Here is a 23300-nt window from a genome sequence, read left to right on the forward strand (position 1 = left end):
TCTGTAAGAATATTAATAAAATTATACTTCTTAAAATTTTTGTAAAAAGTAAAACATTTTTCAGTATGGCTTCAAAATTGATTAATATCTGCTGGATTAGAACCGGTTCTCAGCCAACTTAAAAATCATGCAGACAATTTTTCACAAATGTTAAAATAAAAATCATAAAATTAATACCTACCAGTTTTGTTTGCCCAAGCCTTCGGCTTTTCAATGGTAACAATACTGGTTTTAATCTTTTAATTTTTCAGTTTAAAATATACGGAAAGCTGTCTATAATACGATAAGATAAATAACTCTTCTTAGGTATATAAAATTTAGATTTTTCTACCGACTAATTAAGATAAATATGTTTACAAAAATAATAATGTTTTACAATAATTTTTTACTATATATGTGAACATTGGTATATTTATGTCGGATCAATTAAAAAATTTTCCTATAAAAAGCTCAGTAAAAAAATGAGACTAATATTACATTTTAAGATTATCAGTATATTTTTGATTTAAAACATATTTTTATCATTTATAATAGTGCAAAATTGTGCATTTAAATTTGATAAAATTATGAGAATAATAAATTGGGGTATGATTTTTGCTTATTTTCCTTAAAGGTATGTGTTCTCAGATTTTAAAACAGGCGTAGAACACGCTAAAACTTGGTATGGCAGTCGCTTTAATGCGTTACTACATGGATTTGTGAAAAACAGCGGTCAAACCGCCGCTCAATTGTCTACCCAGCGTAAATATAAAGGTGAACATTATTAAACAATAATAAGTTTATCTTAAATGATTTAAATTAATTTTTTTTGCGAGAAAACGCAAAAAAATAGCGGTTTTCGGCTCTAGCGGCGGTTTAGCCGCCGTTTCTTCACTACTCCATAGTGTATCCCATTATAGCAACAGCTATGCCAAATTTAAGGGATCAAATCCTGTTTGAAAGGCAGGGATTAAAATATTTGCTTTCGAGGATTTTCTGACTAGCTTTATCTTCATACATCTGAGGTGAATTCTTAAAAAACTTTTGCCCCACTAAAATCAGTGAGGCAAACTTAAAATTTAGAGGGGATAATTTTGCCCCACTAAAATTTTAGTGGGGCTAACTGATTTTAGTGGGGCAAAAGTTATTTTAAGAATTCACCTCTATTTTATTATTTTTGAAAAAAATTTATGTCAAAATTGGTAAAATAATACTATAAGCATTTTATAAATATACTAGCGGCTACGCCCCTAGAGGCCTCTAGTGGCATTTAAATGTTTTTTTCTATTTTAAATATCTAATTTGAGAAATAATTGGTCTATGTTATCAGCTGTTAAATTCATGCTTCTACGCAGCGCGACTACGCTAGCGACACTATGCTGCGGGAATATTTAAATTTTTTTTTGATTTAATTGTGATTTCTCTTGGGAGGGTGGTGGTACCCTCCCCCAAAATAGTTAAAAACCTTCCCAGGACATATGAGAATCTACCCTGTTAAGGAGAACCCAATCGGTTCAGAGGTTAGCGAGATCCTTCGGTACAGACACACATATACACAGACACACAGACAAACATCTTGTTACTTTAGTATAAGGATGTATAATAGATATATAATGTAGAAATGGATATATAAATATGTGGATATTGTGAGCGATTCTTGCATACCCTGGTGAAATGATTCTCCTAGATGGCTAATATAACGTTGAACATGAGGAACATATTGTCCAATATCTGAGGACTATATTAGCAACCTAAATTGACGACATAATTACCTGTCACAATATCCACGAATTATATATCCATTAATGTGTTGACTATATATAAATAAATAAATGACAAGACTATGTTATGTTTTTTCATGATGATTTTCTGTCTGCTGGGGATTTTCCTTTTTCTCATTACTATGGAATCAAATGAATTCTTTACAAACTTAAATGGAAGTTCTGAAGACTTTAATGGACTAGCTATACTTTAAATGACTTTATCTATGAACATAGCTCGGCAGCCGCGACGAAGCCTCAAATTTAAATCAGTTAGGATGCTTTGAAAATTCTTATAAATGGACGAGATTTGGACTTCCAACTGATTTTTAAACTTGTAAAAGGTTGATTTCCCTGAGGCTTAAAGGTGGCTGATACGCTGCTGCCGAACCCTGATTATAAATTCAAAAAATCAAATGATAAATTAAGTACTACAACCTAAGATTTCAAAAAAACAAATTTTGAACAAAAGCATTATTTGAAATGAACTTTCGAGTAGGAAGGTAAAAAAATTATGAATCTGGGTAATTTGAAGTATTTTTAGTAGTTTTTACATTATCTTTATAAATTGCTTTGTTCAAAATTTTTTCTAAGCTTCAGCCTTGAAATGCAACAGTCTGGAAAGAACTCATGATAATTCCTATTTCTTGAGAGCAGCTCTGGCGCCCAGGGCAAGGCCGAGGCCTACAAGGCCGCCAAACGCCAAGGCAGTGCCCCCAGCCACAGCCATACCGACCATGCCATCATGCTCCAATTTTTTGCTAATCATCTTTTCTAATTCCTGGGCCTGTAAGTTTCCGGGTTCAACCTAAACAGAGCAAAGGGGTAGTTGCACGAAATGCATTTAAACCTGAATTTTTTGAACTGCAAATATTTTCCTGATCAATGGTCTAAATTAGATTTACAGGGCATATACCTATTTGAAAGAAATTCGCACCAGAAATTCAATTTTCTACCATGTAGTTTTAAAAATATCAAGATTTAAAAATCGTATTCTTATGATATGTGCAATTTATATAGCATTTTATATAGCATATGGTTGTACTGGTACATACCTACTCTTTATTTCATTAATTTTTTTTAAACCTCTCAAATTTTTCTATTTTTTTCCCCTAAAGATGGGAAAAATGAAAAAAATGTTTTCAGAACTCTTTATTTTTATTTTCATTACCTACCCCTCTCACATATTTTTTTTATCCCACCCCACCTTTAGCAGGGGATCCCATGCAAAATATACAACACCCCACAGCGAATATTAAAAACGTTAGGTATAATAAATCTTTGGGGACGAGTATCATAAACATCCCTTTCCCTCACTGCATTACAATACCTGCAGTAAAGCTCTGACATATTTGAGGGCAATGGAGTATTCTTTGAGCTTAGTGTTTCCTATGGCCAGAAAGAACAGGTAGTCACGCTTGTTGTCCTCGTCAGGACGTTGAAACAAGTCTTCCAACAACATTATTCCTAGATAGATAGATTAATATGTAGTTAGATAGATAGATAGATAGATAGATAAGTAGATAGATAGAACAGGTAGTCACGCTTGTTGTCCTCGTCAGGACGTTGGAACAAGTCTTCTAGCAACATTATTCCTATATAGATACTAGATAGATTAATATGTAGATAGATAGATAGATAGATAAATAGATAGAAAGAACATGAAGTCACGCTTGTTGTCCTCGTCAGGACGTTGGAACAAGTCTTCTAGCAACATTATTCCTATATAGATACTAGATAGATTAATATGTAGATAGATAGATAGATAGATAAATAGATAGAAAGAACATGAAGTCACGCTTGTTGTCCTCGTCAGGACGTTGGAACAAGTCTTCTAGCAACATTATTCCTAGATAGATAGATAGATAGATAGATAAGTAGATAGATAATAGATAGATAGATAAATAGATAGATAGATAAATAGATAGATAGATAAATAGATAGATAGATAAATAGATAAATAGATAGATAGATAAATAGATAGATAGATAAATAGATAGATAGATAGATAAATAGATAGATAGATAAATAGATAGATAGATCGAGTGGCAGGGTTCTAGAAGTATAAGACAATGGCTTATAAATTACAATTTGTGGTTGAAACGTTTGGACACTTATATTATTGAAGCAACCAATCAAATTTAAAAAAAAATCCCTAAAGTTGTAAAAACAAATCAAGATTGAAAAAAAGTAGGTACCCAAAGTTTGAGCCAACAAATGAAAAATCCAGTTGATAAAACATTTGGTGCGAATTTTCTATAAAAATCATTAATCTTTTTTATTCATTATATCTAAATTATTTAGAAATAATGAATAATTAAAAGAAATATAAGTTGGTCACGGCTAAAATAAGATTAAATGGTTTTTGGAGAAAATTCAAATAAAATTATTAAGAGATGTCCCAAAACTTATATGGTTTCCCTCTGTAAAAACTCATTAAACGAAATAAAAAATATTTCCAAAGAAATATCCAATTATATAAAATAGTAAGTATTTCTGTATGAAGTTTAAGATTTCAAGAATTTATCGAAAATGTTGAGACCGGGTCCTGTGATGGTTATAAACTGTTTATTTTAATAAGTGGTTTTGGGTTTTTTAGGCCCTCTTTGCCACTACTAATACAAAACCCATTAGACCTCAAGAAAGGTAAAATTATCAAGAATTAACAAGCATCAAACTATGGGTACCGCACTACTAGTGCACTTATGTTTACCCCCCCCCCCCCCCCGCCCCCCACTTCACCCTCCGTCTCCCTGAACATATATAATTGATAAAAATCCCCAATGATGATAAACAAAATTACCTTTTTTGATATCAGCCGAATATTTTGATCTGACTAGGCACCATGCATACTCAAACTAAAATTACAACAGATTGACATTTCAGGGATCTTAAGGAACAATAAATTGATGTATAATGCAAAATTAAGCGTTTTGTAGATAAAAATTATTGTTGGAAAATGTTGGAATGTTTGTTCATTTAGACGAGATTAAAGTCCCCAAAGTGTGGAGGCCAACAAATAAGAGATCGTGCTTTTAAAACTTTTTACGGTATACCAGTATAATGAACATTCAAATCCATTTGTGGCCAAGGTTTAATAAAAGAGACAGATAGACTAATGGATATAGAATATATGGATATTGTGAGAGATTCTCGAATACCCTGATGCACTGTTTCTTTCAGCTGGCTATTATAACGATACCCCCCCCCCCCCCACCAACCTTATGACTCTACCCCATCCCCACACCTGACCATGGAGGAAAGTATAGGCCAATATCAAGGACTTTGTAAACAACCTAAATTGACGAAAACAATTCCCCTGTCACAAAATCCATTTATTCTATATCCATTCATAATTTCTTTCACTAACTTTTTTCCCCTCCCCTCTAAACATTGTTCTCCTTATATGGAGCAAATATTTATATTATAAACCACATTCAACAACAGCATAATATGAAATCACCTGTGTGGTTGAATTCACGGTTCCCGAATTCAATTCCTCGTGGTACTTCTGTTCAAATCTTACCAAGAAAATGCATTTTTTACAACAATGAAATGGTTTCGGAAAAAATAGTATTTTTAGTAGTGACTCTACTCTAAATTGTTCAGTTCTGTCTGTCTGTCGTTAATACTAAGATGGATAGGAATTCACTCTCCTTCCATCCTACTATCTTCCCCTAAACTACCCTTTCTCACTCCTCTCTTCCCCTTCCCTTCACTTCTTCCTACTCCTTTCTTCTCCTACCCTTCACTTCTCCCTACTCCTTTCTTCCCCTACCCTTCACTTCTCCCTACTCCTTTCTTTCCCTACCCTTCCCTCACCATTTCTTTCAGTACCCTTTCTTCCCCTAATCTTCCCTTTAACAACCCCCCTCCACCCAGCCATCTCTCCTTTAGTTAAATAAATGCATGTTTGCCTTTTTAGATCTTCGGTCGCAACCGTATCTTCTAATAACTGGTCCATTTTTTAAAATCTATATTTCTATTTCAATATAATTCTGAAAAGTAAAAAATATTTACTTTAAATTTTACAATAATTTATAGGCAGAAAAAGGACCAATTTTTTGTATAATATATACAATACCTAACTGGTTTTTTTACTAATATTTTAGCTTTGGTTTTATTTAGGAAAAAAGAAGGTACATTTAACTTACGAAAAAGAAAAAAAATTCACATGATAAGCAAAAAGTTATTAAACATTTACCTAAATGTTTTAACAAAAGTTAAAATGTATAGCATGGGGTTATAGAAAGCTTTCCTCGAATATAAAAACAAAAAATAAAGATTTAAATCAATTATGTTAACCCCATTGGACCGAAGGCCCGGGCTATCAATACAGGTTTTTATTTTATGATTTTTATTCAAATATTCGTGGAAAATTGTCTGTAATAAGATGCTATACATGATTTTTCTTGATATGAAATATTACAATTGACAAAAAAAAAACAATAAGGTAACATTAGCATGATAGTTACATAAACTCAAGATTCTTGAGGGATAAGACAATGGATGATAAATTAATTTGCTACATACCCAATGATGATATTAAATAAGATACAAAATATAGTAAAAGTACCCAAATAAATAATTTTGACTCTGCAAAAATTAAACAGATACTTGGTTATATTAACGAAATACAAAAGATCCTATAGACTTTTTAACCCAAAAGATCTTTACCAAAATAGTTTTTTTTATATACACAATGGCATGCAAAGAAAATAGTACATTTGTCCTAATAGGGTTCTTGGTGGTTTCTCTCAAAGAGTCAAGTAGTGCATAGAAACCCCCATCCCCATCCCCATGGAGGTAATTATTCTTGATTTTTTTTTTGGTTAGGTTATAATGGGTACAGGGTAACCCCGCAGAGTTAGGACACCAGTAAGGATTAAGATGAAAGTAAGAAAAACTAACCTCCCCCCCACATAATTTTTTTCAAAATTTTGAGTGAGAGTTTGGGGGGTTTTGATGCTCCCTAGTCAAAGGGAAAGCACCGGTTTTCTTTCAGTGGTAAAAGTGTCAGAAAACTACTTTTCGAAATATGCAATACCCAGGGATCTAAAGGGATTAAAGAATGACCGATAAATTTACGTAAATCCCCAATGATGATTTACAAAATTACCCCTTCTGTAGATTACAATTAGTGGTTAAAACGGTTGGACACTCCATTTATTACACGAACCAATCAAAATTCAATTAAAGTACCCAAAGTTGTTAGGACAACGTATACAAAAACGTTATTTAAAACTTCGGGTGCTAAAGAAATAAACTGGCCAATGTCCTCTACCTCCTTGTAAAATACCAATTCAAAATATACAAAAATATTTCGTCTTTATATTTATAATTTTTAAGAACTGTTATTGTATCAGATATGTAACTATTAGTCTTTGTGTATTAATAACCTGAGTATTTTATAAAGAAATAAGAAGAATAACAAATTCTTAAAACAAAAATCTTTTGAAAAGAAAACTAAATGAAAGGAACACATAGATAGGTGAATATAAGATAAATTAATCTTTCCAAGAAGATTTATATTCTCTTTGATACTTTTTCAACCAAAGTGCCTTTCTAGCAATTGACGCCTACCACCCCTCCCATTTTTATTAAAATAAAATAAAAATAAAGGTGGGGTAGTTTCTTAATCATAACCCTTTATTTTAAAATATGGATGAGTGGAGAGGGGCATTGGTTAGATCAACAAGCACTTTAGAGGAAAACGCCGTAGAGAAAAGTATTGAGATTTACAAATTGTCAGATATTAATTTTCATTCAATTGACCTATCCTGTATCCCTAACAATTCTTACAAATAAATCCACAATATTTAATATCAAGAGGCGAGCTTCTCCAAACTTTTCTGTGATACCAGTGATTTTCTGATTTGTGTCCAGTCGTCCAGGATATCAGCCTCCTGCATCATGTACACTATGTAGGGTCCGCTCACTGTCACAGGTTTCCGCCGCTTCAGCAGATCCATCGAATCCTAAACCAAAAAATGAATTAATGATAATAATTAGCAATAATCATGTGCTCTAATAAAATGATGCTCGCAGCTGTCTAAAATGACGATACATTCATCATAACCCCCCCCCTCATTATCCCATCCTCTACCCTCTTAGTGATTGAAACAACTGACCAATAAATGAGGCCTGTAGGCTGTATTAGCAAGCTAGATTGGCGACAAATTTTACCGTAAATATATCCACGTTTATTCTATACCCATTATAGCAATGGGGTATTCCTATCCAGTTTTTTGTTTAGGAATGAATATTTTTTGCCCGAGGGAATAAATGATGGAGCGATAGCTCATCATTTATTGGCCACCTTGGAGAAATATTTAATCAGGATATGCGAGAATATAGCAGAATAACACCAGGGATCTGAAGGGATAAGTCAATTGACGATAAATCAACAGAACCAATTTTGCAAATAAATTACTGAATAAAAACGAGACTGCTAGATTGAGCCATCGATCAAGATTTGATTTAAGTATTAATAACATTTTAACTTGCATCTGATGGATACATTTCAGTCCTTGTTAAGTTTCTGAATTAAGATTTCATGTTTATTTTCTTACGAAATGTCGTAGAGATAATTCAAAGATAAAGGGGGGGGGGGGGGGGGGGAAATGTGGTGACTCGTCACACGACATACCAGCAATTTTATTTTGAGTGCTACTCCCTTAGTTTTAGAGATAATTGGATGAAATCTTTTGTGCTGGGTCACTAATTACCCCAACTATTGGTATCTTTAAAAAAAAACGGCGGCGAGACCGCCGCTCCCGCCGCCCGCCGCCGTTTTCCGCCGCCACCAAAAAAAATTTTTTTATTGCATTTCTCGCCGAATTAGGCAATTTGGAATCATTTGAGACCATGTTATTTTTTTCAAAAATTTTTCCCCTTACAAGCAACCCTGCGGGGGGACTTAGTCATTTTTTTCAAATTCTCGTTTATGAAGGTATATCTTAAATACAGTATGCTACTCCCTTAGTTTTAGAGATAATTGGATGAAATCTTTTTGTTTGTGTCACTATTTACCCCAAGTTTTGGTATCTTTCAAAAAAAAACAGCGGCGGGACCGCCGCTCCCGCCTGCCGCCGCCGTTTTCCGCCGCCACCATAAAAAAAATTTTATTGCATTTCTCGCCGAATTAGGCAATTTGGAATCATTTGAGACCATGTTATTTTTTTCAAAATTTTTTTCCCTTACAAGCAACCCTGCGGGGGGACTTAGTCATTTTTTTCAAATTCTCGTTTATGAAGGTATATCTTAAATACAGTATGCTATTCCTTTAGTTTTGGAGATAATTGGATGAAATCTTTTTAATTGTGTCACTAATTACCCCAAGTTTTGGTATCTTTCAAAAAAAACGGCAGCAGCACCGCCGCTCCCGCCGTCCGCCGCCGTTTTCCGCCGCCACGAAAAAATTTTTTTTATTGCATTTCTCGCCGAATTAGGCAATTTTGAATCATATGAGACCATGTTATTTTTTCAAATTTTTTGGGGGCGGTGGCGGAAAACGGCGGCGGCGGATGGCGGGAGCAAGGTTGCTTGTAAGGGGAAATTTTTGAAAAAAATAACTTGGTCTCATATTATTCCAAATTGCCTAATTCGGCGAGAAATGCAATAAAAAAAATTTTTTTGGTGGCGGCGGGAAACGGCGGCGGACGGCGGGAGCGGCGGTTCCGCCGCCATTTTTTATTCAAATATTTTTTTACTGACCTACCTAAAAAGATTTTGTTTCAATATCTTTAAAAGCACAGGAGTAGCACTGAATTTAAGATATACCCTGATAAACGAGAATTTGTAAGGGAAAAATTTTTTGAAAAAAATAACATGGTCTCAAATGATTCCAAATTGCCTAATTCGGCGAGAAATGCAATAAAAAATTTTTTTTGGGTGGCGGCGGAAAACGGCGGCGGCCGGCGGGAGCGGCGGTCCTGCCGCCATTTTTTATTCAAATATTTTTTTACTGACCTACCTAAAAAGATTTTGTTTCAATATCTTTAAAAGCACAGGAGTAGTACTGAATTTAAGATATACCTTGATAAACGAGAATTTGAAAAAAAGTCCCCCCGCAGGGGTGCTTGTAAGGGGAAAATTTTTTTGAAAAAAAATAACATGGTCTCAAATGATTCCAAATTGCCTAATACGGCGAGAAATGCAATAAAAATTTTTTTTGGGTGGCGGCGGAAAATTGCGGCGGGCGGCGGGAGCGGCTGTCCCGCCGCCGTTTTTTTTTAAAGATTCCAATAGTTGGGGTAATCAGTGACCCAGCCCAAAGATTTCATCCAATTATCTCTAAAACTAAGGGATCAGTAATATTTGACATAATATCATTTCACATAAATTCATTTCACATAAAACATTTGACATAAAATCACTTAACATAAAGGTACATTTGACATAAAAACATTTGACATAAAGGTACATTTGCCATAAAGGTACAATTCACATAAAAACGTTTCACATAAAGGTACATTTGACTTAAAGGTACATTTGGCATAAAGGTACATTTGACATAAAGGTACATTTGACATAAAGGTACATTTGGCATAAAGGTACACTTCACATAAAGGTACATTTCACATAAAGGTACGTTTGAAATAAAGGTACATTTTACATAAAGGTACATTTCACATAAAGGTACATTTCACATAAAGGTACATTTCACATAAAGGTATATTTCACATAAAGGTATTTTTCACAAAAAGGTACACTTGATATAAAGGTACATTTCACATAAAAACGTTTCACATAAAGATACATTTCACATAAAACATTTTCTCAGTAAAGAATTTTTCACATAAAAACGTCTCACATAAAGATATATTTCACATAAAAATTTTCACATTAAGGAATTTTTCACATAAAAACATTTTACATTGCTTTGTATATTGGGTACCAGAATAAAATTTTGGGTACCAGTATAAAACTTTGGGTACCAGAATAAAATTTTGGGTACCAGAATAAAACTTTGGGTACCAGTATAAAACTTTGGGTACCAGTATAAAACTTTGGGTACTAGTATAAAACTTTGGGTACCAGAATAAAATTTTGTGTATCAGTATAAAGCTTTGGGTACCAGTATAAAACTTTGGGTACCAGTATGAAACTTTGGGTACCAGTATATAACTTTGGGTACCAGTATAAAACTTTGGGTACAAGTATAAAACTTTGGGTACCAGAATAAAATTTTGTGTATCAGTATAAAGCTTTGGGTACCAGTATAAAACTTTGGGTACCAGTATGAAACTTTGGGTACCAGTATATAACTTTGGGTACCAGTATAAAACTTTGGGTACCACTATAAAACTTTGGATACCAGTATAAAACTTTGGGTACCAGTATAAAACTTTGGGTACCAGTATAAAACTTTGTGTACCAGTATAAAACTTTAGGTATCAGTATTAAACTTTGGGTACCAGTATAAAACTTTGGATACCAGTATAAAACTTTGGGTATCAGTACAAAACTTTGGGTACCAGTAATTTATGACAAACGTACCTTTATGACAAAAGTTTTACAGATTTTCATTCTTAAATTTGGAAGATTTTTTTTCATTGAAAATATTTGGAAGAAAAAAACATGATTTTATATGAAATGTACCTTTATGTCAAGATTTTTATGTGAAGAGTACCTTTATGTTAAATGTATCTTTATGTCAAGTGTACCTTTATGTCAAATGTACCTTTATGTTAAATATACCTTTATGTCAAATGTTTTCATAGGAAATGTACCTTTATGTGAAATGTACCTTTATGCTATATATACCTTTATATAAAACGTTTTTTTGTAAAATATATGTCAAATGTTTTTTTGGGAAATGTACCTTTGTGTGAAACATTTTTTTTGTGTAGTTTACCCATATGTAAAATATACATTTTTGTTAAAGAAATTTTTTTATGTAAAGTGTATCTTTATGCCAAATATACCTTTATGTGAAATGTTTTTATGTGAAATGTATCTTATGTGAAATGTACCTTTATGTCAAATGTACCTTTATGTCAAATGTACCTTTATGTGAAATGTACCTTTATGTGAAATGTACCTTTATGTAAAATGTACCTTTATGTCAAACGTACCTTTATGTGAAATGTACCTTTATGTGAAGTGTACCTTTATGCCAAATGTACCTTTATGTCAAATGTACCTTTATGTCAAATGTACCTTTATGTGAAGTGTACCTTTATATGAAATGTACCTTTATGTCAAATGAGTTTATGTGAAACGTATTTATGTGAAGTGTACCTTTATGTGAAATGAGTTTATGTCAAATGATACTTTATGTGAAATGTTTTATGTAAAATGAATTTATGTGAAGTGATATTATGTCAAATATTACTGATCCAAACTAAGGGAGTAGCACCCAAAATAAAATTGCTGGTATGTCGTGTGACGAGTCACCACATTCCCCCCCCCCCCCCCCCACCCTTTCGATCATTTAAGAAAAGGGGACTATGTACGAACGAGAGCAGTGATATTTGTGCAGTCCAATCTAACGGCTGTCCATTTTTAGGTCGAGCCAGAACAGAAGGTTGCTTTCAGTCTACTGCGGCAGATATTATAAATAATCGGTCTGTTCTTTCTTTTTTCCAATTATTCAAAAACAAAACTTTTTTCAGACCGTCTATCTATAATGTCTGCCGGCTCTTAAGAGAAATCTAGGCTGGCACTATCCAATATACAGGTAGAGCTGCCATTTCTCTTTTACTGTACCCTAACCCATATTGTATATAAATTACGGGAAGGGAAAACTAAGGCTGGTAGCTAGGATAAAGCTTTAGGTTTAAACTGATTTATTAAACATATTAATATTTAATTCTTTCAGCAAACCAACATCAACCTGCCCCCTACTACCACGACCTTGATACTTCCAGAAACAAATGCCCGGACAACCACAGTGGTAACCCGGGATACTGGAGGACCAGAGGCTGGAAAGAACAGGAAGCAGATTTGAAGAACACACTGTATAAACAGCAGGTACAAAATTTATTCCAGCAAAGTGCCTAAAAGTCTTTGTGTCTGTCTGTTAACAATATCTATCTTAGCTAACAATTTGACTTTGACAATATTAGACAATTTTTTATGTCAATTTACATTGTGATATTTCTAAAAAATATAGGAGCTTTATAAAGCATCATAATTATAAATCTTCATATGAAATATGTCATATGTCAATGTAGCAACAGATATAATTTGTCAATGTTAAATAGTATGATAAAATTCCTTCTGCCTTTCAATCATATCTTTTTTATCTTTAAAATATCCTATAAAACCGTGATGACATATTTATTGATATTAAATATATCAACAGAAAATTAGTACTTTTACTCAAATGCTCAAAGCTACTGCTGGAAGGTGCTTAAAATCACTTGATCTCGTTCGTGCATCACTGCATAGTCCACTATAAAAAGTTTAGAAAAGTTTAATTTCACTATAATGGTCAAAACGATTCTACAACTAATGCGAATTTTCATCTGACATTACAAAGAACAATTTAGTATCATTGGCTTAACAATAGGAAAATGAAGAATATTATTTCATAAAAAGTCAAAGGTTTAAGCATAGCTCGGCAGCCAAGCATAGGCCGCCTGTAACCCTCAGGAAAAATCAATTTTTATAATTTTAAAAATTAGCTGGAAGTCTAAACCTGAACCAAATATGGCAATCCCTCTTTTTTAATCGAATCCAAAAGGGTTTAAAGTTAAACTTAAGACTAGAGGCAGCTGAGGCGAGGCTGCCGAGCCCTGTGCTTAAGATTGTAATACAACCTTAGGGCAGGGGTGCAATTCTAACCTGCCTCCCTATTCCTCCTCTTAATTTATATATTAAAAACATGAATATTTCCTTATTTTGAATTTTTTTCTAATTGAAGCCTAACGTTCTAATATTGGATGGATAATTTAACGCCAGACAATAGAACCACATTCCTAAAGTGAAATAACCCCAAGACATTTTAGGCTGTTTTATTTTAAGATTTAAACCTTGGTATAGATTTAGGCTATTGTACTGTCCGCTTTATAACTCTAACGCCCCTAGATGCCAGTATAACAGCCGTTAGTATTAATATAATATAATTAAAAGATATTTCTTGTTATGTTAAATAATAAAAAGTCTAAAAAGAGTTATTATTGATGTTGTTAAAAAAAACTATTATTTCTTATTTTTTTCTTGATAAAAGAAAACTTATTTAAAACCCTTTATGTAAAGCGAATATAATAACTAAATAGAGCTCTTAAATTCTATATAACAGTGTACATGGTGTTTTCAATTAAATCCTTTTCTTGACCATATAACCCCTACCCCCTTTAATGTAAAAACATATGAGGTACTGTCATTGCAACACTCTTCTAACGTTTACTTAACCTAACCTATAATAAGCATAAACATTTTGTGCTTTCCTTTCCAAAATATATATTATTATATTAATGGTCCAAATACATTATGAGGGAAACTAATTTTTATATTTTTCTAAATAAAAAATAAGAAACTAAGATCTTTATCAGGAATAAGTTACCTATAGCCAACAACAAATATAAAATAATATTTAGGGGACAGATGAAAAGGTCATTAAGGGGGGGGGGGGTGGTTAATGCAACCATCTCATAATCAGTGAGCAAATGGCACTTAGAATTCGAATTTCAATCTGAACTTTTGCATTAGTAATCCTTGGTAGGTCTATTTTCCCTAAATCGAACAAAAAGTTTGAAAAGTAATGGCTGGCGGCTCAGCCGTTTAGCCGTTTTTTGCCTTTTTTCAGGGTAAATCCATCATCAATTATGTAGGAATCAACTTTTTAAAACATATTTTTGGTTTAATTCATGTTAAATGATAGCAATAACCATTTTTAAAACTTCTATTGAAACAGCTACCGTCTAGAACCGTTTGATAGCGTTTTGGAGTGGCAAAGAGTATTTTGTGGAGATAGGTTTCGTGACTAATTTCCACTATATAGATACAAAAAATGGGAAAACGGCTGAGCCGCCAGCCGTAAGCCGTTACTTTTCTAACTTTTTGTTCGATTTAGGGAAAATATACCTACCAAGATTACTATACTCATGCAAAATTTCAGATTCTAAGTGCCATTTGCTCACTGATTACGAGATGGTTGCGTAACCCCCCCCCCCCCCTTATACTATGTGTTACTCCCCAACGACAGCTGAAAACCACTTATAGGTTTCGTGATTTATTTCTAATTAATTTCGTTGTTGGTATTAGCTATATCTTTATACAAATACTCAAAGGAACGCCTATATAACTGGCCCTTAAAATCCCTTAAAACGACCCATAGTATCAAAGTGTAAGAACAAGCCGACCATTTTATTGGTTATAAAGTGTACACATTTTGGTACGAAAGAGCTATTATTTTTAAAATTGATTCATAAATAGTTGGATTTCTTAAGATAAAGCTTTAAGGTTAGGTTATTGTGGCTGATTGACCATCTAGGGCAATAAATCTATTATAAGTGTATTACAGATAAACCAAACATAAACGATTTTTAGAGAAAATTAAATCAGAAAATAAAACTTTCGTACCATAATATTTTATTCCCTCAAATTTTGTTTTTCTTATGAGTTGCAAAACTTTTCCAAATTGAACATATTTATTTGGTTATCGAAAATTCAGCGTACAATTTTTTTTTAATTACATGTCTTCTTTTCTGTTGCTTAAGATATCGCAAACCGATTTTTTCTCCTTTACCGTCAAGCTCATTGTCGTTACAAGAAAGTTTTAAAACTAATTTTGGGAAAGGGGAAAAATAACCCACACCCAATTTGTTTCAAACTAAAATTGAAAGATAGGTTCAATTGGCAATAACCACTAAATCTTCCTATGGGCAACTAGTTGCCTCTAGGGGCACAGTGCAGCCGTAAGTATAAATACAAAGAATGAAAATTTTTTTTACATCATTAACATAAAAAATATTTTAAGGTATTTTTCTAATCTGCTATCTACCTATTTATCTCTTAATCGTAGGTAAGTACTTGTTTTTTTTCCAAATTTCGAACTCAAATAACAAGATTTTTTATCACATGTTTTTTCATGTTTTTTATCACATGTTTTTTATCACATCTTTTTTTATCACATGTTATTCAAATGAAGTAAAAAAAGGATGTCAACATCCATAAAAGCGAAGCTCTACAATCGGAATGATACTGTATATTATGGCATAATTTAATTTTTAACGTTTAATTAAAGAGGTGATTCGCTTATAATATTGTACCTTGTTGTCCTAGGAAACATTATTCCAAAAATTTAGATGAAAAAGATAATTATATCAAACAAAAAGTTGTTGTACTTAAAAATCATTATGCAAGGTTTGAAATGGGCAGGACAATTCTAAAAGAAAAGAGCTAACCGTTACGGACGGACCATGATTATAGAAAAGCTTCGCATTTAAAAATATTAGTTTATCACGTGTTAGTAAACATGAAGAGACGGGGTATTAATTTCAAGATATTTTTAGCTAAATTACCAGTCTACTGATACCACCATTTAATAGCGGATATAAGCGCAGTAGGGTTCTATCAAAATTCCACAAATAAACTCAGGTATCTCGGGGATAAGACAATTGACAAAAAATTGATGCAAACACCAAAAGACCATACAATTTCCACACCAAAGTATGATAAACCAAATTGATCTTCTGTAGACTAAAATCAATGGCGGAAAAGTTTGGACACATAAGTTTATTCAAACCATTCAAGGATTAATAAAAGACCCCGAAGTTTCAAGTTAATAAAAGAGGAGAACGTGCTTTATAAACTTTGGGTATATCCCCTCACATCCAATCAAAATTATTTTTCTATACGCATAATAGTTATTTCACGCATCGTATTATAAACAGCTTTATGCGGAAATAAAATGTACAATTATAAGATTAAAACCAGTTTATTTTAGCCCCGAGATGCCGAAAGCACAATTTTAATCTTGTGATTATACATTTTTATATTCGTAGAAAACAGGATATAATACGATGTTAGACATACTTTCCTTTGAACCGGTACTATTCAACTGGGTGATATTTATCGGTTTCGAAGCGATACGGGAAAAATCTTACCTGTCTTTTCCTATTTCTTCTTGCAGACAGCTCCCAGAGGCCATTGTTAATATCGACATTATTTTTATCCTCCTCCAGTCTTAGGATCTTTTCATCCAGATCTGCCTTCACACTGTCGTACACCAGCTCCTTCTCACTCTCATAATTCTTAATAAATAAGTTAAAATTATTGGTTAAAAAGTGTGGACACTTCAAAGTTTATTCCAGATCTGCCTTCACACTTTCGTACACCAACTCTTTTTCACTCTCATAATTCTAAACCAAAAAAATATAAAGTATAAAATTGAAAATCTTAAATATCACTTAGAAAATTTAAGAAATTTAAAAATATTATCACAAACTTAAATTGTACAGTTGTCCAGTTGGAAAAAAATTAGGAGACGGGAGCGGCGGTTCCATCACCATTATTTTTCAGGGAGGAAGGGGATATTTGGCTGGTCCACAAAATTTTATAACAACGTTTTCTTATTTTTGGCTCAACAACTTTAATGACTATACTAAATTTTGTTTGATCGTTCCATTAGGTCAAACATTTCAACCATTAATTTTAATCTAGTGAAGAGGTAATTTTGTGCATCATTATTGGGGATATACATCAATTTACCAGCCATTGGCTCATCCCTTAAGATCAGTGATTGTTACCTGTTTACAAGCCAGCTCCTCGGCATGGAACTTGCATTGGATATTTTCAATTCTCATCTGTCTCAGTATGGTTCCAACTTCTATTTGTACTCTCATATTCTCCTAATAATAATAAATATATTATTATATTCTAATTCTCATCTGTCTCAGTATGGTTCCAACTTCTATTTGTACTCTCATATTCTCCTAATAATAATAAATATAATATTATATTCTAATTCTCATCTGTCTCAGTATGGTTCCAACTTCTATTTGTACTCTCATATTCTCCTAATAATAATAAATATATTATTATATTCTAATTCTCATCTGTCTCAGTATGGTTCCAACTTCTATTTGTACTCTCATATTCTCCTAATAATAATAAATATATTATTATATTCTAATTCTCATCTGTCTCAGTATGGTTCCAACTTCTATTTGTACTCTCATATTCTCCTAATAATAATAAATATATTATTATATTCTAATTCTCATCTGTCTCAGTATGGTTCCAACTTCTATTTGTACTCTCATATTCTCCTAATAATAATAAATATATTATTATATTCTAATTCTCATCTGTCTCAGTATGGTTCCAACTTCTATTTGTACTCTCATATTCTCCTGATAATAATAAATATATTATTATATTCTAATTCTCATCTGTCTCAGTATGGTTCCAACTTCTATTTGTACTCTCATATTCTCCTAATAATAATAAATATAATATTATATTCTAATTCTCATCTGTCTCAGTATGGTTCCAACTTCTATTTGTACTCTCATATTCTCCTGATAATAATAAATATAATATTATATTCTAATTCTCATCTGTCTCAGTATGGTTCCAACTTCTATTTGTACTCTCATATTCTCCTAATAATAATAAATATATTATTATATTCTAATTCTCATCTGTCTCAGTATGGTTCCAACTTCTATTTGTACTCTCATATTCTCCTAATAATAATAAATATATTATTATATTCTAATTCTCATCTGTCTCAGTATGGTTCCAACTTCTATTTGTACTCTCATATTCTCCTAATAATAATAAATATATTATTATATTCTAATTCTCATCTGTCTCAGTATGGTTCCAACTTCTATTTGTACTCTCATATTCTCCTGATAATAATAAATATATTATTATATTCTAATTCTCATCTGTCTCAGTATGGTTCCAACTTCTATTTGTACTCTCATATTCTCCTAATAATAATAAATATATCGTCATACTGTAAATAACATAAACATTATTGTATGATAATAATTATATTATTAAGGATACATCTGGTGAAGAATAACCTGATGAGGGCAACAGTGACGAGATAGGAGATGGTGACCATAATGAAACTGAGACTGAAATTGAAAGAAGATCTCTATAAAGAAACTTGTCACCAATCAATCAATCAACAAATTGCCTATCTATGTCTCATACAAATATGCCAAACATTTTAACCATAATGTATTTTATCAATAAGTTTCTCTAAATGGCTGAGATTATTTTATTCTTTTATCAAAAACATTTTATCATTATTTTATCAATTATGAAAATAAGTGTCTGAAGAATTTATACCAATTGAAAAATAATATATTAAAAGTCCAGATAATTTAAAGTCCTTATATTCCCTATTGTTTTTATGTTGCCTGGAGTGTCCCAAGTGATAATGTGATTGTTAATGATTATAAAACCTACGTGAACATTGACATTTATGGGTTACCTATAATTGTGAATATTCTGGAGGTGACTATTAGCATATGCAGCCACTTCATCTCTAGCGGACACTCCAGGCAAATGGCAAATATTTTCTAGAGTTTGGCCTGACGGGTTCTGTATACAAAATGGCATATTGAGACAGAGGCAAGACAGGTGAGCCACTTTATGTGGTGGCAGCGGCGGTTGACGAGCAGCACACCAGTAGCCTACTATCTACAACCATAAACCGAAGTGAAAAAAAATCAGCAAGATGCCTGGCGGTATTAAAATATCAAAACCAGAAAGACTACCTAAAGACAGTGTCAGTGAAACTGACTTATATGCATGGTGGAACGAGTTAATGAACTACCTTGGTCAACATGACAGTTTTAAATTATATAAAGAACAAGGATGACAACATCCATAAAAGCGAAGCACTGAAACGGTAGGACAAACGGACATTAAAACTTGTATAGTATCTGAACTGAAAAATCGGAACATAAATGTATAATTGTCGAATCAAAATTGTAAGTAAATTTGTTGAAAAACTGCTTAAAACAGGATAATGTTTATGGACATACTTACATTTTTGGACTTGATTATAGAGTTGCTTCGCTTATAATATTGTTCTTTGTTGTCCCATGAATCAATATACCAAAAATCAGATCAAACGGATAATTAAAACACTTGAAAATTTGTTGTTAAAAAAGTAGAAAAATCAACATGTTTAAAATGGACGTACGGACATTCTGGTAATGATTATAGAGTTGCTACGCTTTCTAAATCGTACCCAACTACTACAGGAATCATCATGCAAAGTTTGAAATCGATAGGACAATTCTAACATGCCTAAATTAACGAATAAAAGCTATCTATCTCGGACGGACGGACGGACGGACGGACGTACGGACGGACGGACGGACCGACCCTAATTATAGAAAAGCTTCGCTTTTAAAAAGGAATTTATTCGACATGGCAACCAGCAGAAGTTGACGAGGACAGGATAACAACACTTCATGCTAGTGATAAAGGAACAATTGAAGAAAGGCAACGAGATCTTAACAACTTTATTACAATAATAGCAGGATGTTGTGCAAGAGATCAGTACATGATGATAATAAAACAAGCCACCAGTCTCAAATGGATTTGGGAGGAGCTTACTCTTATTTATCAACACCAACACAAAGGTAAAGAGTTTCTCTCCATAGCTGATCTGGAATACAATCCTTCTGAGAATACACCACTGTCCTTCTACAACAGTTATAGAGCAAAGCTACTAGAAAATATGAAACCAGTTGGAACAATTGTAAAATGGAAAAATAACACCATACTTAAAACAGCTGAAACAATATCACCAACATTTGAAGATCACATTCTTTTGACTTCTCTGCTTATCATAGATAAAAGACTACCAGCAAAAATTAAAGAAATCTATGGTCCTAGAATGGAGGAAGGAGTATTTTTAATGGATCTCAAAATGGATATTTTATCAAATGTTACTAAGATACTTGAAGATTTAGATGGTGATACCAATAACATCAACGCTGCAAAAGTTGATGAAAATTTTCAAGCAGCATACATGGGACAAGCAAATAGAAGAGCTAGAGGAAGAGGCAGATACAGTAACAACCGACAACAACCTAGATATCAACAACAGCAACAACAACAAAGAAATAAATTCTGCTGGCTCTGTCATTTGACCCGTCAGGAGAGGAATGTTATCTTGTCTCATGAAATAGGTGATCTCAACTGTCCTTCTCTTTCACAAAGAGACTTAGAAGGTATTAAAACTAAATATTCAGTTAATTCAGCTGTTCCTGTAGATGAAGAAGAAGACCTGGTAGAGAAGATGGCGCAGCTACATGGATATGATAATGAGGTAAATATTGACTTTGCTTTTAAAAAGGATGAAATTGATAATACAAATAAGGAACATTCCCCACAAACTCCCCATGATAATAATATACATGTCATCCAACCAGTGCCATCCCAAATAATTACTGTTTATCAACAAGATATTCCTATTCACATTGATCTTGACTCTGGCTGCTGGATAAGCACAGTAAGATTGGATTTTGCAAAGAAAATGAAATGGAATATACACCCTAATGGACAATTAGCAAAAATTGCGGATGGAAAAACTGTTTTAAAAGCAAAAGGAGAAATACATGAAGTATTTAAAAGAAATAATTGGAATGTTAAATTCTCGGCTATTGTGATGGAACAATTACACACAGAAGTTATTGGAGGTAACAACTTTTTAAAAGACAACAACGTCAGACAGGACATAACAGCAAGGACAATTACAATAAATAACAAATATGTAGTGCCAGAAACTAATAGAAACACAGAATTGCCAGTCAACCCTATCAACACCATAATAACTATTCCCAAGGCCACAGTTATGCTACCAAACCAAACAATCAACTTACAAATCCCTCAAGTTGAAAACAAAACTGTATTTGTTGAACCAATGCCTGGCAAAAAGAATGCAATCCAACCTCAAATATGTGAAATAAAAAATGGCATGATTGAAATAACCAATGATAACAGTGAACCTGCCAAAGTAAGCAAAGAGAAAATTATCATCAAAGAAATAAAAAAAGTTGAACCAAAACTAGGAGAACCTGGATACAAAATCATGTCGGCACCTGAAAACAAAGTAAACTACCTTGAAGATGTTACTGTCAATGATGATAAAATGACCAATGAACAAAAAAATCGCCTCAATCATATCCTTTCCACAAATGAAGAAGTTTTTAATCAAGATCTCAGAAAAGGCTATAATCATAAATCAGGGCCCCATTATTGCAAGCTCAAATTTGCTAATGATGAAAGACCAAGCTCAAGAAAAGTTAGCTGTGTCCAATATAATAACCAAATGAATGTACTATTGCAACAAGTATGTGACCAGTTAACAGAAGCTAACGTTCTTGGAGTGCCCCAACATGAAGATGTACAAGTTCAGCATGTAATGCCTATATTTCTAAGAAAAAAACAGAAAGCCAAGGATAAGCCCAACAATGAATTGACAACTCAAGATGTAAGGTTAGTGGTAAACACATGTGAATTGAGTAAATATATGAAATCACTACCAGCTAAAATCTCAAGACCACAGGAAGTGTACAATGCATTGGCCAAATGGAAATTTATCATAAAAACAGATCTGCACCAAGGTTTTTTTCAAAACCATCTTCACAAAGATGCTCAAAAATGGTGTGGAATCCTGACTCCATTTGGTGGGCTTCGTTTTTTTAAAAGAGGCATTCAAGGACTTATTAACCAATCAGAGGAACTAGATGAGCTGCTGGCAAACATCTTCAATGATATGCTAACAAAAGGTAAGTTAGTTAAATTAGCAGATGACTTGTTTACAGGAGGAAATACTGTTGATGAAGCACTGGCCAATTTTGATGAACTTCTAACAACATGCAAGCTCAACAACATCAAATTGTCACCAGGTAAAACTTTTTTCTTGCCATCTTCAGTAGATGTAATGAGTTGGATCTGGTCTGAAGGAGGTACCCTCTCCCCCTCCCCCCATAGGAAACAAGCTCTGCAGGCTGTACAAATGGAAGATCTGCAAACTGTCAAAGACATCAGATCATGGGTAGGTTTGTATAAAACGTTTTTATACCACACTCCAAACCTTACCAAAATTATGGATCCATTTGATAAATTAACAGGTGACAAAGATTCTAAGGACATTATTATATGGACGACAGAATTAAAACAAGCTTTTCAGATTGCTAAAGATCACATAAGCAACATCAGAGAAGTATACCTGCCACATCCAGAGGATCAGCTGATAATCACAACAGATGGAGCCAGAAACCCCCCTGGAATAGGATTTGTTCTGCAAGCCAGAGACCAACAAAACAACACAAGAACAGTCAGGTATTATTCTGTAAAGCTTAAGCCACATCATATAAAATGGTCCCCATGTGAAATAGAATCCGTCGCCTTTGGAACAGCCATTGAAGCCTTTTATGAGATCATTAAAGAAGCTAAAAAGCCTGTCATTATTTGCCCCGACAGTAAGCCAGTGTGTGATGCCACAAAACTACTTCAAAAAGGTAAATTTAGTCTTTCCCCTAGAATACAAACATTTCTGAATAATATAGGGAAAATTAACTGTGAAGTACAACATATTTCAGGTAAATCTGGACAAAACCATGT

At 33.0% G+C, this 23300-nt stretch overlaps 3 protein-coding genes across 9 annotated transcripts in view; 1 reads left to right on the plus strand and 2 right to left on the minus strand.

Moving 5' to 3' along the window:
- Nucleotides 1–5740, minus strand: LOC145306613 (mitochondrial fission 1 protein-like). Its single transcript, XM_080148841.1, has 8 exons — nucleotides 5657–5740; nucleotides 5203–5260; nucleotides 4543–4597; nucleotides 3070–3206; nucleotides 2381–2547; nucleotides 1752–1880; nucleotides 1141–1239; nucleotides 1–999 (listed from the first exon to the last, which is right to left on the minus strand). The coding sequence occupies exons 1-6, from the start codon at nucleotides 5701–5703 to the stop codon at nucleotides 1826–1828; spliced, it is 519 nt and encodes a 172-aa protein (XP_080004967.1). The 5' UTR covers nucleotides 5704–5740; the 3' UTR covers nucleotides 1–999; nucleotides 1141–1239; nucleotides 1752–1825.
- Nucleotides 5736–23300, minus strand: part of Brms1 (breast cancer metastasis-suppressor 1-like protein) — a 24443-nt gene continuing 6878 nt past the window's right edge. The window contains exons 5-9 of one of the 7 annotated variants that reach the window (XR_013875081.1): nucleotides 17441–17542; nucleotides 16799–16945; nucleotides 7515–7717; nucleotides 7139–7205; nucleotides 5736–6228 (exon numbers count right to left, since the gene is read on the minus strand). Coding sequence is in view for 1 of the 7 variants with exons in the window: in XM_080148843.1 (XP_080004969.1) it covers nucleotides 7565–7717; nucleotides 16799–16945; nucleotides 17441–17542 (402 nt within the window). In the remaining 6 variants the exon portion in view is untranslated. Of the gene's footprint in view, nucleotides 7718–16798; nucleotides 16946–17440; nucleotides 17543–23300 lie in introns of all 7 variants that reach the window. The other 6 variants (XR_013875080.1, XR_013875082.1, XR_013875078.1 and 3 more) reach the window with 6 other exon arrangements.
- The window catches only part of LOC145306615 (uncharacterized), a 6024-nt gene continuing 2804 nt past the window's right edge, over nucleotides 20081–23300 (plus strand). Inside the window, exon 1 of the mRNA XM_080148842.1 lies at nucleotides 20081–21000. Within this exon, the coding sequence (XP_080004968.1) occupies nucleotides 20230–21000 (771 nt within the window). The 5' untranslated portion in view covers nucleotides 20081–20229. The remainder of the gene's footprint in view (nucleotides 21001–23300) is intronic.

Source organism: Acartia tonsa, chromosome 14 (assembly GCF_053477335.1).
Source record: "Acartia tonsa isolate MP-2025a chromosome 14, ASM5347733v1, whole genome shotgun sequence".
Classification (NCBI taxonomy): domain Eukaryota; kingdom Metazoa; phylum Arthropoda; class Copepoda; order Calanoida; family Acartiidae; genus Acartia; species Acartia tonsa.